Consider the following 15,796-nt stretch of genomic DNA (forward strand, 5'->3'; position numbering starts at 1 on the left):
TGCAAGTACACTCCTTTATTTTTAACTGTACCTGTTGTCCAAAGTCCCTTTGATTTATATAATTTAGAGAGCATAGACATAAACACAGAACAAAGATTAAATGTGTTGTATAATTTAAGTTTTATCTGTATAACATGTTTAAAATCTGTACATTCCTTTAATTATGACATACAAATGTAATTCAGGCTTATTCTTTTAAGTTGTTACTGTTACTTTCCAACTAAAAGGATAACAAAAACAAAAGGGAAAAAAAAAATTAAAAGTCACTGTAAAATACATTTTTTGGCTTAAGAGTAAGAAGTGCAAAATTACTTTTGAAAGAGATTATAGGTTGCTTTAGAGCTGCTGCAATTTGTTTTGAGGGGTGTTGAGGTTAGTTTTTGAGATTGTTTTGCATGGCAATGCAACTGAGGTATATACTGGGGCTGGTAGGGCTCATTTGGGGCTACTGGGGTTGTTAGGGTTTGTATAAGCCTGTTGGGGTATATTTATATACAGTAAAATGAAACTGTCACATAGATAGAGGTAATAAACAACATGTATTTCCTTTCATGTCAAACTCCCCACAGAACCCACTGTATAATTTATTACTATTACGATCTCCTGTGTAATATGTTTGATTCCACCTTACCATGTAAACTTTGTTTTGTCTAAACCGGACATCTACGGACTCCTTGAATAGTTAATTAAGTGTCCGTGTAGTTTAAGTGCAAATAAATTGCTTCAGTGAAAACAGTGTAAATGTAGAACAGTGTAACAGCTTCTACTCACTACAGTCTAATATAACCTGTATCATGGCTGTGTTTTCAGCAAGCTGGTGAAGGATAATGGAGTGAACTTGAAACCAGCTCCCTGATAAAACTTGTTCTGAAATTCAACCCTAAACAAAAGAAAGCACACAGACAATAAAGTTAGTAATAAAATAAACTACACAATTATACCGCTTTACTCTTAACACGTCCAACTCTGTTATATACAATTACATACGTGAACAACAATTTAGTAAGTGAACCCTTTGGAACTACCTGAAGGAAATTCTGTCTCATTTTAATTATTTATGTCAATAATAAACCAACAATCTTACTAAACTAACAGCAGACAATCAGTTATTCTTATTATATGCACTAAGAAAAGTAAGTACAGATTTGTACTTAAAAGAGTACAAAAAAGTACCTTTCAGTAAAAGTCCTTTTTTTGTACCCATGTTTTTTGTGCCAGTAAAGATTATAAAAATTATAAACATTATCATCAACTAAATATGGCTTAAAAACTTAATAATCCAAAATTGTCTGGCTTTCAAATAAAAAATGTGCAATTTAAATATATCTTGTTTGTCAGTGCAGTGATACAGAATACTGAATGTACCTTTTGTCTGGTTAAATGGTACAAATTTGTACTTATTGCTGTTAGGAATGACTTTGTACTTCAAAGGGGCACAGATCTGACCCTGTAAAGACCAATACTGTACCTTTGAGGGTACAATTATGAAGAGTGTACCTTTGAGTACAAAAAAGTACTCATATCGTACTTCTGTTTTTTAGAGTGTAGAAATGTCAAGTCAGTTTATCTATTTTATTCAGCTTAAATTAAATCTGTGTGGTTTGAAAATTTATGCTGTGCAGCTGAGAAAAATATCAATGTCTTTTTCCCCAAACACTGCATCAGTTTGCCTATAATTGGGATGATAATGGTAATATTATATTGTGTTAGAAAAAAATCCAAACATTCCAGGTAAATCCAAAGGGATCATCAATTGAACACAAATATATTACATTTATTTATTCATTACTTTAACGACAATCATGTGAAGAAATAAGAAGATATGTGGTAAGGTTGAGGCTAACCATGTTCTAATCATTAATATTAATATTAACTGCATTTCCAAGTTACTGTTTAAAGAAATTTCCTCATTTATTTGCGTATAATTACATTACCTTTATCACTTAATACTGTTCAAAGATCAAATGCCCACATATTCATATAAATATATATATAAAAAACAAGAGGTATTTTTTCACATGACCCTATATTAAACATGCTGTTTTTACCAGTGCAGGCGTAAAGCATGGAGAAAAGCTGAGAGCCCTTCCATAACAATCAGCACAGCAACCGTCAGCAGAGCGAAGCAGCAAAGCACCAGCGCCAGCAGTACTGCCCCCAAACCGGGGGTACATCTCAAACCACCCCGCAGCAGCATCCGCCATAGCACTTCTGAAAGCTCTGCCCACACACACACACAGACTAGTACTGCTGTAACTCTTTATGAACTGCAAATATAAATAATAATAATCCGAAGATGGGGGACTTACCCGCATGTGCGAGGCTTAGGGCCCACAGGCGCAGGTAGGAGGCTGTATTGGAGATGCATCCCAGGCAGTGCTCTATAGTGTAAATGGCCTGATAAGCAAAAATATCACCCATGCTCTCCTACAGAAAGAAGATGAATTATTTGTTAAATAAGATTCAGAATTTTTTGTTAACACACAGGTTCAGTATTATGGTGGGATGGGTGTAAATTATTTTGACGTCACTAGAAATTTAAGAAGAAGGGGACTACGTTTTATGTAAGGGGTCTAGGAGTAAGGTCCACAATATGAATATCTTTAAATTAATTAAAAAATTCAAAACACAACTATTTGGAAAACATGTTTCATAGCAGTTGTCTGTAATAAGTACATATATTATATGACTTTACTAATATCCATCCACTTACAGCTTCAGATAAAGAAAATAACACAGTCAGTGGTACTTGCAGTAGCAGCTCCCATATACTGTACTCCTCGTAGCAGCATTCCTGTTTTACAACCTGAATGTGATATTTAGCACGAGACAAAAACATTTTATAGTTTTTTTTATAATTATATAAAATTATTATTTTAAAATATTACTTAAATTAATTCACAGTAAATATGTATTATTTTAAAATGTTATGTTTTTGGGGTATAACAAATATTGTTTTTTATTATTATTTTTTTAAATCATTTAATTATGTAGAGAATTGAGGTTTTTTTTGTCATATCATAAAACCTGTATGGCAACCACCTAAGCTGTGCAACACATATAGATGTCCTTAAAGAAATTCTCTTTTCCAATTCTGTTTGACCTTTTTTTGACTATTTAGGTTTCTGTTCTGTGAGGACAGTATTGTGACCAGATAAATTATAAAGCATGCAGTATTTTGGGTTAAGTTTTGTAAAGGGAATATTATATCAAATGGTGTGAAAGCATTTATCTATCTGTATCTGTATATATGTATAATAGAACTCCGTATTTTATCATTAATCACTGACATTAGTGGAGCTAATGTTGAGGAGTTATTTATAATCATAGCTTTATGTTTTCTTTAGTATTAACAAAAATATAAATATATAGCATTATTCACTGTTATGGAAGGAAAGAAAAGTAAACATCTACCAGGTACAAGAATGCTTACAGAACAAATAAGAAAGAACTTCCTGATCAGCCTTTTAGCACCTCACTCAAACAGTAGTTTCATGAAAGTAACTGAATAATTCATAGTGGAACACAGAGATACATTATATATTCAGTTTCATGCCACTTTATTCATAAGCACTAAAAGTGAAAGACTTCCTCACAGGGACCAGTTAACCAGAAAAGGGGTGTGACTGATCTAAAAGTCAGTGAAGTGATTAAAGCGACAAAAATGTGACAAGATTGTAAGAGGACGCATATCTAATAGGAAGGTAATGACTTACCATAATCACTTATGTAAGGTTTATAAAACACTAAATTATAAATAAGTATTAATTTATTTAATCATAATAAAAAGTCTCCTATACTATTACTAAAGTTAAAAAATACAAACATTACAGAGCTGAAAGGTGTTCCTGAATTCCATGTCTTCAGAGTGTTTCTGAAGAAAGGACGCATACATCAACATTTCTCCTGAAACCCTGAATCACCCACCCTGTGTCATCTCCCACAGCTTCCTGTGTGTTTGGGGGGGTGTTAAAACAGGTAATTTGATTGACCAACACCCATATTAAATAAAAAATGGCATTTATTAATTTAATACATTTTTAAATGGGAGGGGAGGGGGTGTCCCCAGACAGGGATTAGACCTATATTTTACTTTTATTGGAAAATCTTAATTTAAAATACTGTTTAGTTAAAGACTAGGCTTAATCCCTGTTTAGGAAACCGACCTAAAGAGTTCTCATTGGATTATTCTTTCAGTTTATTTTCATCTATAACTGTGTAAAATCTTGTATATTATCTCACACACCATTCAGCACTGCCCTCCCACCTGCAGCCTAAGCTTAATCCTCTGTCTGTAAATCAGCAGTGGCTTTACCAGCAGCATCACAGGCACCATGAGGAGAGCCTGGAGGACTAGGAACGTCTGCACAGCTTTCTGAAAGGCAAAGAAAATAGTACCAAAAAATATCATTTGGTTTATTCATTCTTCAAAGGGTCAGAAAACAGTGGTCAGTTGGGCCCTAACTAAATCAAACTCTAAAAACTAAAGTTTGGGAAGCCCATCCCTGATCAGTGAATTTGGGGCCCGTTGTTCAAAAAAATTTAATCCGGATCAAAATTATCCACATTTGGTAATCCCATTTTTTGCTATCCAGGATCAAGTGATCTGTTTTACTTTTAAGCCGATTTTTCAAAGCAACATTGGATTGGATCACCCTGATCCAGATACACAGTTTTCAGGATTACCTAATCCAGATTACCAGCTATGTAAAGAACAGGTAGAAGAACCAATATGGGGTCACTTTAAGTGTTTATTTTGAGACAAAACATAAACATCCACATCCATTTATAATTTCTTTTATGACCCCTCATCTGAGCCACAACAAATAAAAAAACATATACATTAACAAATAAATTGTGGACATATTAAAAACATCAAATAAAAAATGTCCAATAGTTAAAAAGATATTCAGGGTTCTTCATATGAGAAAGAGAGACCTGCATTTTCAAGCCCTGTTTTTAGGAGGCGGATTTGAAGTTGCACCCTGGTTTGCTGCAGTTTGTTTAGCTTTATTTGTTCCTCTGCTCCTTTATTTGTGCTTCTGCTCTTTGAGTTTCTCATTTAAGAAGAGTTTCATAGTCGTCACTACTATTATTTCGCAAAGGACGTTTCAAGCCTCTTTTCTGAGCTTCTGTGACTGCCGGCTCTACCGGTGAGGATTCTGGTTGCTCAATAACAGGGCGAAGATCCAGAATTGGATAATTGTACTAACTTTAAAAATTTAGTTATAAAGTTTTACTGCATTTTCTTCCTGAAATCCATCTTGGAATCCTACCCCGTGTTGGAATCAGGGTAATCCTGCTTTTTTGGATCAAAGTTATCCAAATCCACCTGAAAAGTTTTGAACAACAGAAACTGAAGGTTTAATCCATTGTCAAACTAGGATAGGATTACATGATCTGATCCGATTTCAGAATGCTTCTTTCCCTTTTGAACAACCTGTTTTCCAGATTTGATCCAATCCGATAACCAAAATCCGATTAGATTACCTCTGAACAACTGGCCCTTGGAAATTAAACTAAATTCTAAGATATAATCTTGGCCAATGTTAAAAAAAAAAAAAGTTAAAGTTAAACTGAACACCATAATATTCAATGAATTAAGTGTCAAATAAACTAAAGTATAAAATACTTTATACTCTAATTAATTTTAAATTTAAAATATATTCTAAACTGAAAATCTTTAAATAGACATAACTTTCAAATAAATCTATATACTATATACTAAAATACTATACTATATACTAAAAATAAACACACAGTGAGTAACAGCATTGCCTTTTCTGTGGCAAACTAGAGTTTGATTCATTGGCTGGGCAAAAACACCACACTACACCTATGACAGTCCCTGGCCATGACTAGCACTACATTCCCTACCTGCGCTACCTGTGTTACATGATTTAAACAGTAATCCCTCAGTGTCAGCCAAGTGCCATTGTAAACCATCTCTAAATGAAACTAAATTGTAAATTCATATATATACATATATATATATATATATATATATATATATATATATATATATATATATACATATATTAAAACCTGTTCACTGTAGAGGAATACATCGCTGGATTGATAGCTGAAGAGCATCATGTTGATGAACATCAGGAGGATGCTGGGGGCAGTTTCTGACCGCAGTTGAACACACCACTTAAAGACGATGAGGAAGATCAGATATCCAAATAAAGAAAGCATAAAGACCAGCTCAGGGATAAAGCGCAGCAGGATGTTTTGGAAATTTCTGAAATGTCTGAAAAAGGAAAAAACATTGAAATCTTCTGAAAACAAAATCAGTCTAATTAAGCAGATACAATCTATTCTAAAATAAAAAAACACCCACATGTAGTTCACTAAACTGAGAGTTGTCCCAAAGAGCATGTGACTGACCCCCAAAATCACAGACATCTTCATCTTGTATGAATTGAGAAAAGAAAGCTTATTGGAAGCAATATTCCACACCTACAAATTAAAACAAAACATAGTCAGAAACCAGAAAAGCTACCAATCCAGATCCAGTGTGTGTGTGTGTGTTTGAGAAGTACTGAAGTGTGAACTAACCGGATCAATACCGAGCATGTACGGAGAACCTGAGTAAACTCTGGGAACTGCAGGGTCTAGAGTGAGATGACCAGAGCTGTGGAGAGTTTCATTGCTGTAGAAAAAGGTGTGAGATGAATAAATGATACTGATCTATTTTTATAGGGACTTTTACAATCCAGTTTTAAAAAACCCTCAAATTACAATTTATTATGGATTTCTGACTGAACAGTCAATTATTTCTTAATACTGATGTGAATGTACAATTAAAGTATTTTTATATATACATAAACTAATATTAAACATTCAAAGTACATATACTCACACTGTAGCTTAGAAATTTGTAGGGATTTTTATTTGAACCAAAAATTAGTATATATTAATCTGAATATTTTTCTAAGAACAAAGCATTTGATTCAGATTAACTGTATCCAATATTTTGTTCTATTTTAATATCTACATCTAAGTAGTTAGTTATGAAAAAATATCCAATATTGTATTAATAACTAAAGGGAAAAGATCTGTAACATGGCTAAGTCTAGCTAAAAATATTCTCTTCAGTTTCCGTGTGTGTGTATGTGTGTGCTGACCTCCAGGGTCCACTGGGCTGGAACATGTGACGGACACTCCAGGATGAGCCGTAGATGCTGAAGGACTTGGAGAAACAATCATTGTAGATCAGTCCAGTGTAGATGGAGAACAGACCCATTAGCAGGATGATGAAGCGCCCCTCCACCAGAACAACTACAAACTGACAGTAAAGGAGAACAGGAAAAAACAGAAAAAGGACTTCATAAGCTTTTAAAACATTACCCCATTCAATTCTCTTAAAATTAGAACCTTGATTGTTTACACTTTTATGAACTTATATCTATGTCTATATTTCATCTCTGAAACTTATCATTTGTTCTGAAGTGCCTGTGAGATTAAGCTGTTTACAGGCGCCACCCAGTGGCACAAAATAACCTAAGAAAGTCTCTCTCAATGAAGTATTAAATATATATTTTTTCTGTACAATACTAATTAACAATCCGTTTTCTAATCCCAAAAACAGCACCTGTACCTCACTCCTGCAGCAGCTCAACTTCTTCTGCTGCACTATCACCCAAACTGCCAGCAGGGTCAGTACCAGCCCGTGCCCACAGTCTCCAAACATTACCGCAAACAGGAAGGGGAATGTTATGATTGTGTAAGGAGCTAAAAGATAAGAACAAAACAGTTCATACACTGGAATCATTCATTTATTAATTTTAACACTTATTATTTAATAAGTCTAATACTATAAAGATGAATCTCTAACTACTACACCTGACTCTTTAGATTGTTGAGTGTTTTTGAATTCATAATTTATATTTATAAATTTTTTATCCAACCAAATAATACAGATTATGCATGCAGAGATATAAAGTGTAATTATTAAAAGTTAAAATGTTAAAAAAAATGCACAGAAAAGATTAAAAATACAGAAACATTTCTCACTTGGATTAACCTCGCGATAGTTGCTGACTCCATAAGCATCAACAATGGTCTGAAATCCTTTAGTGAACACATTGGTCCTGTTGAAGGTAGGGGGAGTGTGCTGGGTGTGGATTCGATTTAGGATAGGACTGACACTGGAACCACTCTGCTCCTACACACACACACAAAACTCTTGAGAAATGTTACTTAAGTGTTTTAAAATGTAAGACTGATATTAGAGATATAAAAGAATACATATATAAGATCAGTTTTACTCACAGAGCCCTTGATCAGTGCATTCTGGACAGAGTTTAAATCTGATACTGGACACCAGATCTCTGCAACTATGAGCTTCTGAGTGATGTCAATGTTACACAGGTTGAGTGTGTAATAGATGGCTTTCATTTTCTTCACTTTATTGACCCAGTGCTGAATGCTGGTGGCTGCTTTGGTTAAAACCGTGGCTCTGAACTCCTCTGTTCTCCTCAAAATCTGCAGTATCACAGCAGCAGAACATCATTTACACTCAATCACAGCCAGTTTCAGCTGTTCACTTTGAACAGTTTACTGTAAACTGCTGCTTTGTACATTTGTTACTAAGAAGTAAACAATTAGTCCAAACAGTCCAAATTAGCAGTCAGGTCTAAAGTGAAGGTCGGTTTGGCCGTCAGTTTTAACAGTCAGGTAATACAGTCATAAATAGCAGTTGGTTTTAGCTAGGCCTCTCGTGGTAATTATGTCATAGATATATCATTTGTACATGACATTTTAGCTGACTTCACTATTGCCTATTGTAGTCATTGTAATAAAATCAGCATTTTTTATATTTAAATGTTTAAATATAAATACAATGATTAATATCCAGTTGTTATAGTCAGGAATAGCAGTCCATGAAAACAGAAATGACTGTAAAGACTAACATTCAGATCTCACATTTTGTTTTAACAATCAGGACTAACAGTAAGATCAAACAGCATAAATATGTGACAAAATGGAATAATATGAGTAAAATAAAATTAAAGCTAATCTACTTGGATGAAATCAAACACACAAAATGTCTCATTAGGTTGTGCAGGTAAATTTGTAAAATTGTTATGTGAAGTGTAAGTTGTGTCACCATGCGCAAATCCTCAATGCGAATGTGTACGCTCATCCTCATCTGCTCTCGTGCGCTGAGGGTATTGGGGCATGGGTATAAACTCGCACGAAAACTGGAAAAAAAACATAATGCAGAGATCACACATTCATACATAGTATTTATTTAAATGAAATTCAACATAAGTTTAAATATTTATTTCACTTACCCATCACAGATTTTCTTTATTTTTCCCTGCACCTGATCACCTTGGACAAAAATAACAAATGCATCTTTCTTCACCATTGTGTTCTGAAAAAGTAAAAGCATCGATAATGAATGCCACTGTAACCGACTGGATTAATTCATATTGATTGTCTGTTTATGTGATTATATATTATTGATTATTTGCCTACTATTCAGTTCTTAAGATTTGAACTTTATTATTATTATTATTTAGAAATGTTAATGCAGATAAAATGCATGGCTGTAGAGTTCAAAATGTTCATTATCTTAATATAATGAACATGTGCCTGCTCTGTATTAATGGAGTGATGGAGGGATGTGTGTGCTGGACAGGTAGTGGAATGAGGTCACACTAGAACATTGCAAAATGAAGACGCATGTATTTCTCTGACCTCCGTCTGCTGCTCTGTGTCTTGAATCTCAGCATGCCGCAAGATAAAGTTTTCATGAAAAAGACGCCACAGGACTTTCTCAAAGGCAGGGAATCGGTCCTGTTTAATAACTCCAGCAATAAACCTGAGAATGAAGATGAAGCAACAGAGAAACAGTAAAGATTAGGGCATTGAGGAGTTCCTGATAAGACAACTGTGGGTGCTTATGACAGGTGAGCCCAAAGGCTTACAGCATATTGACTGTACCTCAGTGCTTAATCAATGTGGGGGGACAATATGTGTGTGTGTGTGTGTGTGTGTGTGTGTGTGTGTGTGTGTGTGTGTGTGTGTGTGTGTGTGGATACCCCAGTTTTTGTGGTCCACTGGTGCTGGCACTGCTGTTCCTGCGGATGGTGGCTATAGAGACAGAATCTTCAGATGGTAGCTCAGAAGAAGATAACTGGGACTCTGCCTGAAGTCACATAGAGAGAGAGAGAGAGAGAGAGAGAGAGAGAGAGAGAGAGAGAGACTGTGTCTAAATATATTTATATATATAATATATATGTGTGTAAAATATGCAATATATATGTGTGTCTAAATATATATATATATATATATATATAGGCTATATATGTCAACCTTTCAGAAGTAATAACTTATTTTCTTTACTACTGTTTTATCGTAAGCACATATAGCACTTTTTTGTTTTTAATGTAATAAAATGGTCAAAGTACTTACAAAGGGAGAAGTGGTTGATATTAGGGGTGTACTATACCGTATCGTTCACGATAATACCGGTATAATTTTTAAAACTCTACAAAAAAATAAATATCGCGATATTAGCGGTATTCTGCGTTGTTTACGTATGTACGTCATACAGTTACGCGTGTGGCGTACGTTCATTACGTGGGGCGTTTGGACACAGCAACAAGTATGTCAGAAAGCGGCTCTGCTGTGGAGAAGCCCGTTCGGAATAGGAGAGCCAGTTAAGTAGTGTGGCAGTGATTTGGTGACAAAATATCTGATACACACTGTAATATGTAAGGTATGTCCGAAGCGCATAATATCAAAACAGAAACACCCAGTTCAGTACGAGGAAAGCCAAAAAAGTCGCGGAGTGACTGCAGTGGCCAGTGTGAGCAGACAAGTCTACGCTGATTCAGCACAACATCGCCACAGCTTTGGAAATATACACTCCCTATGACAGAAAGAGCAAACGCTGGAAATAAATTACTGAATTATCGCATTTTGTTTAGCTATAGGATATGATTTGTTTAGGATATGATGCCAATTTAAACTGTTGAGAAGAAAGGCTTTACCAAACGCAGCCAAACACAAAGGTACCGAGCAAGTAATGAAAAATAGTGGACATATTACTTCAGCGATGTGAAATTCGTAATCCTACCGTTTCTAAAAACTGCAGAGTCATCGCTGTGCGGTTAGATATATTGTTAAACAATAATGTGCGCTTCTGTTTCCTTCACGTTTGAACTTTAGAGTCCTTATTTCAGTCAGAAACTCGCGTTTAAGTTTAATCCACTGTCTGAGTTTCTCCGTGGCTCTGCGGCTATCAACGCTTGAGCTTGTAAACAATGTTTTGAATCACGGATCATTGACTTGTGAATAGATTCACTCAGTGAGTCGACTCCTCACTCAACCCAAAGCGTCTGAAAATCAAACAGATCACATGATAATTCCCTATATCCGTGGAGTTAAATGTTCAAAATTTCTTGCATATATATATATATATATATATATATATATATATATATATATATATATATATATATATATATATATATATTTGTCATCTGTATGTTTAGTTTATATTTGTTCTTCTGTTGACTTTGAAGCTTTAGAATATTTTAGTATAATTTGTTGCAGGTAAAATTTTAAATCATGCAAATTTTTTTTTAAGGAGTTTGTGATATTTGTTACATTAGAGTCTTGAAAAGGCAAAAAAAAGTAATATTTAAGTGTGAAATGCATTTATACTAAATAAAGCTTAGACATAATTTTTTTTCTGCAATACTGTTTTCTTGAAATTAATAAAATATCTTTGTTATATCGTCAAAAATATCGTTATCGCGATATTTCCCTGAAATATCGTGATATTATTTTAGGGCCATATCGCCCACCCCTAGTTGATATATGGTAATTTGTTGGAAGGGCCCAGATATACTGTTTTAGACCAAGTCTGTTTAATTTACTGCTTCTTTTATATGCGGCTGAAGAATTAGAGCTAGTTTTTAGCTTGGTAGCTAGATCCTCAGACAAATTCAATTTGTCCTCTAACTAGCTTACTTAGCTTTAGCTTTAGCTAAGTGAACTGTTCTCAGTGAAGATAAATTGCTAGGTAATGTTTAATTACCACTCAACATTATGAATTCGGTATAGCTTTAGCCAGCTATCTACACCAATTTGCTTCAAACGTAAAAGTAATGGAAAAAATTATATTTCTAATAGCTTTAACTTACCACTAGGCTAGCTAGACATTCGTTGTTTATGTATGTAGCATTTATGTAGTTAGCTTGAGAATAATTTGAGGAGCTAAGTTAGCTAGCTAACTCAGTTGACATGTTATCCTAGAACTACAGGATGAGCTTAGCTTAATTTATTAAAACTAACACACACAATTACTCTGTGAATGTCTCAAAACTATGGCGATAACTAAAAGATCTTTAAAAAGTTAGTTTGCTTAGCTAAGAGCTAAGTTAGCTGTTGCAAACCGTTCAGTTAGTCTGTTTTAGACGTCTGTTTACCATGTGTAACATCACCAAAGTGCCATGTTTAAGGTATAATGTAACTTACTGTGAGTAGTGCAGTAGAAATACTAGAAAGAACTTGCTTTTATGGTCTTTGGAGAATTTAAAGCAATGAAACTGTAAAAATTGAAGTAAAGTGAGGAAAAAGCACCTCCAGATGAGATGAGCGAGGATGCCAGAGACTCTGCTGTTAACAACACAGATAAAAACTACCTGATTACAGCTAGCTGGAAGGCTGTTTCTTGAGTGCTTCATGAGTGTTTACACCTGTGAAACTAGGCGTTAAAACATAAAGACATTATTTAATGTTTATTTAATATTTAATAAGTGCTGGACTTTTTCATTTTAGCTGAAGATTAAAAAAGTCAGACTGTTCTAACAATAAAGGAAGCTGTTATAATGAAGGAAATTTAGAGCTGCAGACTTTACTGTTTTTAAAAATATCTGGAAACATGTGGAGCAGTAAAACACACTGTGCTGGTGTGCATGTGTCTCTTTACCTCCTCAAAGAAGTCTCTGGATGCTTTGAGCAGAGAGCTGATCTCCAGCAGCTCTGTAAAGTTTCGCTTTAAAGCATCGTGGTTACAGTTGATCTCTTTCAGCTCCTCCTCCAGCTTTCTAATCTTACACTGTAGATCACACAAATAATAAACAACATATTGTTTATTACACCTGTGGTTTGGATCAGTATGTTCTTAATCTGTAATAAAAAAATAATCTTAGAAAGCCCAACATTAATAGATTTAGATTGTTCTAAACATATATTTTGAACAAGATACACATTGTATATCACATCACTTGCTATAAAATATAATATAATAAGTAAAGGCAAAGAGTTCAAACCTCCAGCTCCAGCAGTTCTCGGGGACAGGTGACTCCCCCACTGTCCACCACCGCCGACACTGGAATAGCACACCGAGCCATTTCAGCTTCCAGAAACCCTAAACCACATATTTAAAAACATTAGATTAGAGATTTAGCACAAGAACAATGACATACAACACAATAAATTAATGCATAATTAATAAATATGTAAGATAATAAGTAATTTAAAATTAATTTTCTACTTACACTTATAATATAAATTATTTTGATATAAAAGATAGTATATCTGACATTGTTAACATTAACACATCAACACGCTTTTTATTTTGTGGGCTAAAAGCATCCTGAGCACAAAATAAAGTTACACACCCTCTCTTGACTATGTTAGTCCTGCCCTGTGGAAACTAAAGCCCTTTTCAAGAGATAAGACAGTAAATTGTATCTGATGATACTTACGCAGAATTCTCTCCATCTCCTCACATCGCTTCACCTCCTTCACAAACTTCCTCTGAAAGGCCGCTGTACCTGGATTCAGCTGAGTCATGTAAAAATATGTTAAGAACGTATCTTTACCAGATTTTCTCTCCAATTTAGCTAATTCATCATCCGATATATCCGATATGGCAGAGTTTACATCTTACATCTAGTTCCTAGAAATACAGTATTTCACAAAAGTCAGTACACCCCTCACATTTGTGTAAATATTTTATTATATATTTTCAGGGGCCAGCATTTAAGGTATGACACTTTGATACAATGTAAAGTAGTCAGTGTACAGCTTGTACAACAGTGGAAATATGCTTTGCCCTCAAAATAACTCAATATACAGCCATTAATCTCTAAACTGCTGGCAACAAACGTGAGTACAACCCTACATTCCTGCACTTGGTGCACCATTTAATGTGGAACAATAAATGACTGCACCAGGTGCTGGAGTAAAAGCTTTCATTCATTTGTAAGCTCAAGTCTCAAAACCTGAGTGTACAATTAATGCAGCCCAAACCACTTCTTGGCGTACATTTTGAGTAAAGGTGGAATGTTTGATTTAATCCACCAAACTATTGATTTGGGACTATTAATGGATTTCATCCTTTGAAATAAAACATTGCCAAATACAACTGATCAATATATAAAAGCACTATATGCAAGTAATAGTAAAATATATAATGTGTGATAAGTTCTGACACACACAGGCATGTAATGTTACTCACATCTCTAAACTGGGCAAGTCCCAGCAGGCCCAGCTGGTGAATGCAGGTATGTGCAGATTCAGTCTGGAAGAAAAGCTGCACCAGACACATCTCCTCACTGCGAAACATCCTTCAACCAGCTTTAACCTCCAACAAACTGACTCTAAACACACAAACCAGCCCTGTGTGTGCCGGCATCCCAGCTGAATCTTTTTTCAGGCCATCAGTTTATTAATCAGCCCGATCGATTGAGTGCTTTCAGCTCAGAGATCAATACTGACCCCGACACTGGACCACAAAGCCACAGGCTTGGCAAATGGCACAGATTCAAACTTTAAAAGGGTAACAATAATGTTGTCGTTGATTATGTTATTAAAATATTATCAATTTAGTTTACCAGTCATCATACTTATTTTTTAAATTAGCATGCATATAATTGCATAACACCTTTTTCCAAACCCTAAATACCTCAATAGTGCCACCTGATTGGGTGGCCTATCTGCCTGTCTATCTGTCTCACATCCCTGCCCACGTGTTCACTCCACACGTGTATGCATTTGGGCATGTGCAAAGTCTATCTCTCTCTCTCTCTCTCTCTCACACACACACACACACACACACACACACACACACACACACATAGGGAGTGGACTTCAGTGTGGTCATGACACATTTATTACAGTCACATCACTGGTAATGATTAGGCATGAAGTGCTGAATTGCAGTACCATGCAAATCATATTATATAGTATAGTATATATGACAGTGATTTTATAAAAAAAAAAATATATATATATATACATTTACAAATGTTCCAAAATATTGATAATGGGGGACGTCTATGAGGAACTGACCTAAAGCTAAAGAGTGGGTGCTGAAATTAAATGGTTTGGCTGGGGGAAGTGAGATGGCATGCTCTCGTCCTTTTCTTTAACCACTGTCATCCACTGTTTGATTTCCATTCGATCATACTGTGTGCCTATCTTTTCTTTTTCTTGTGTGCTGTTACAACAAGATAATACTTGCCCACATACTGCTGCAATCTCAAAAGCTTGCAAAAATCTCAAAATAGCTATAGCTACTTAGTTCACTATAGCTGTAGCTCACAGACCTTGCATTGATATAAACTGTTTGGCATTGACATTCTAGCACAATGCAAAATCTGCAGATAGTGTGTGCCATGTTCAGGCTTCATGGGATGGATTATCGTAGAAGTCTCTACAGCTTCATGGTGAGCAGTTTAGCATGTTGTGTTCCACATGCATTACATGCTACTTCTGTATATGTAGCTCAATAAATATTACCAATAGTTTCCCATATCAGTCT

General features: G+C 34.9%; 1 protein-coding gene across 3 annotated transcripts; it reads right to left on the bottom strand.

Annotated features, from left to right (window-relative positions):
- Positions 1-14,645, bottom strand: si:ch73-173p19.2 (V-type proton ATPase 116 kDa subunit a 1). Of its 3 annotated transcripts, none has more exons than XM_049485446.1 (19): positions 14,492-14,645; positions 13,737-13,815; positions 13,299-13,396; positions 12,956-13,084; positions 10,056-10,162; positions 9,712-9,835; positions 9,303-9,385; positions 9,116-9,209; positions 8,278-8,490; positions 8,020-8,170; positions 7,604-7,737; positions 7,131-7,291; positions 6,562-6,655; positions 6,344-6,462; positions 6,046-6,253; positions 4,316-4,375; positions 2,310-2,427; positions 2,049-2,220; positions 1-880 (listed from the first exon to the last, which is right to left on the bottom strand). In XM_049485446.1, exons 1-19 carry the CDS (start codon positions 14,597-14,599, stop codon positions 793-795), a joined length of 2,340 nt encoding a protein of 779 aa, XP_049341403.1. In that variant the 5' UTR covers positions 14,600-14,645; the 3' UTR covers positions 1-792. The 3 variants fall into 3 exon arrangements, with proteins under 3 accessions (XP_049341403.1, XP_007260175.3, XP_049341404.1); XM_007260113.4 differs by having other exon boundaries at positions 4,268-4,375; positions 14,492-14,644; XM_049485447.1 differs by lacking the exon at positions 2,049-2,220 and having other exon boundaries at positions 4,268-4,375.
- Between the last annotated feature and the right edge of the window lie 1,151 nt (positions 14,646-15,796).

The sequence above is a fragment of the Astyanax mexicanus genome, chromosome 1 (assembly GCF_023375975.1).
Source record: "Astyanax mexicanus isolate ESR-SI-001 chromosome 1, AstMex3_surface, whole genome shotgun sequence".
Lineage (NCBI taxonomy): Eukaryota > Metazoa > Chordata > Actinopteri > Characiformes > Acestrorhamphidae > Astyanax > Astyanax mexicanus.

Excerpts from the sequence above, each read along its gene's own strand:
- si:ch73-173p19.2 (XM_007260113.4), bottom strand. The coding sequence starts at position 14,599 with ATGTTTCGCAGTGAGGAGATGTGTCTGGTGCAGCTTTTCTTCCAGACT. Across the intron at positions 13,816-14,491 it reads GACTTGCCCAGTTTAGAGAT|CTGAATCCAGGTACAGCGGC; the intron begins GTGAGTAACATT and ends TACATGACTCAG. Across the intron at positions 2,428-4,267 it reads GGATTAAGCTTAGGCTGCAG|GAGAGCATGGGTGATATTTT; the intron begins GTGGGAGGGCAG and ends TTCTTTCTGTAG.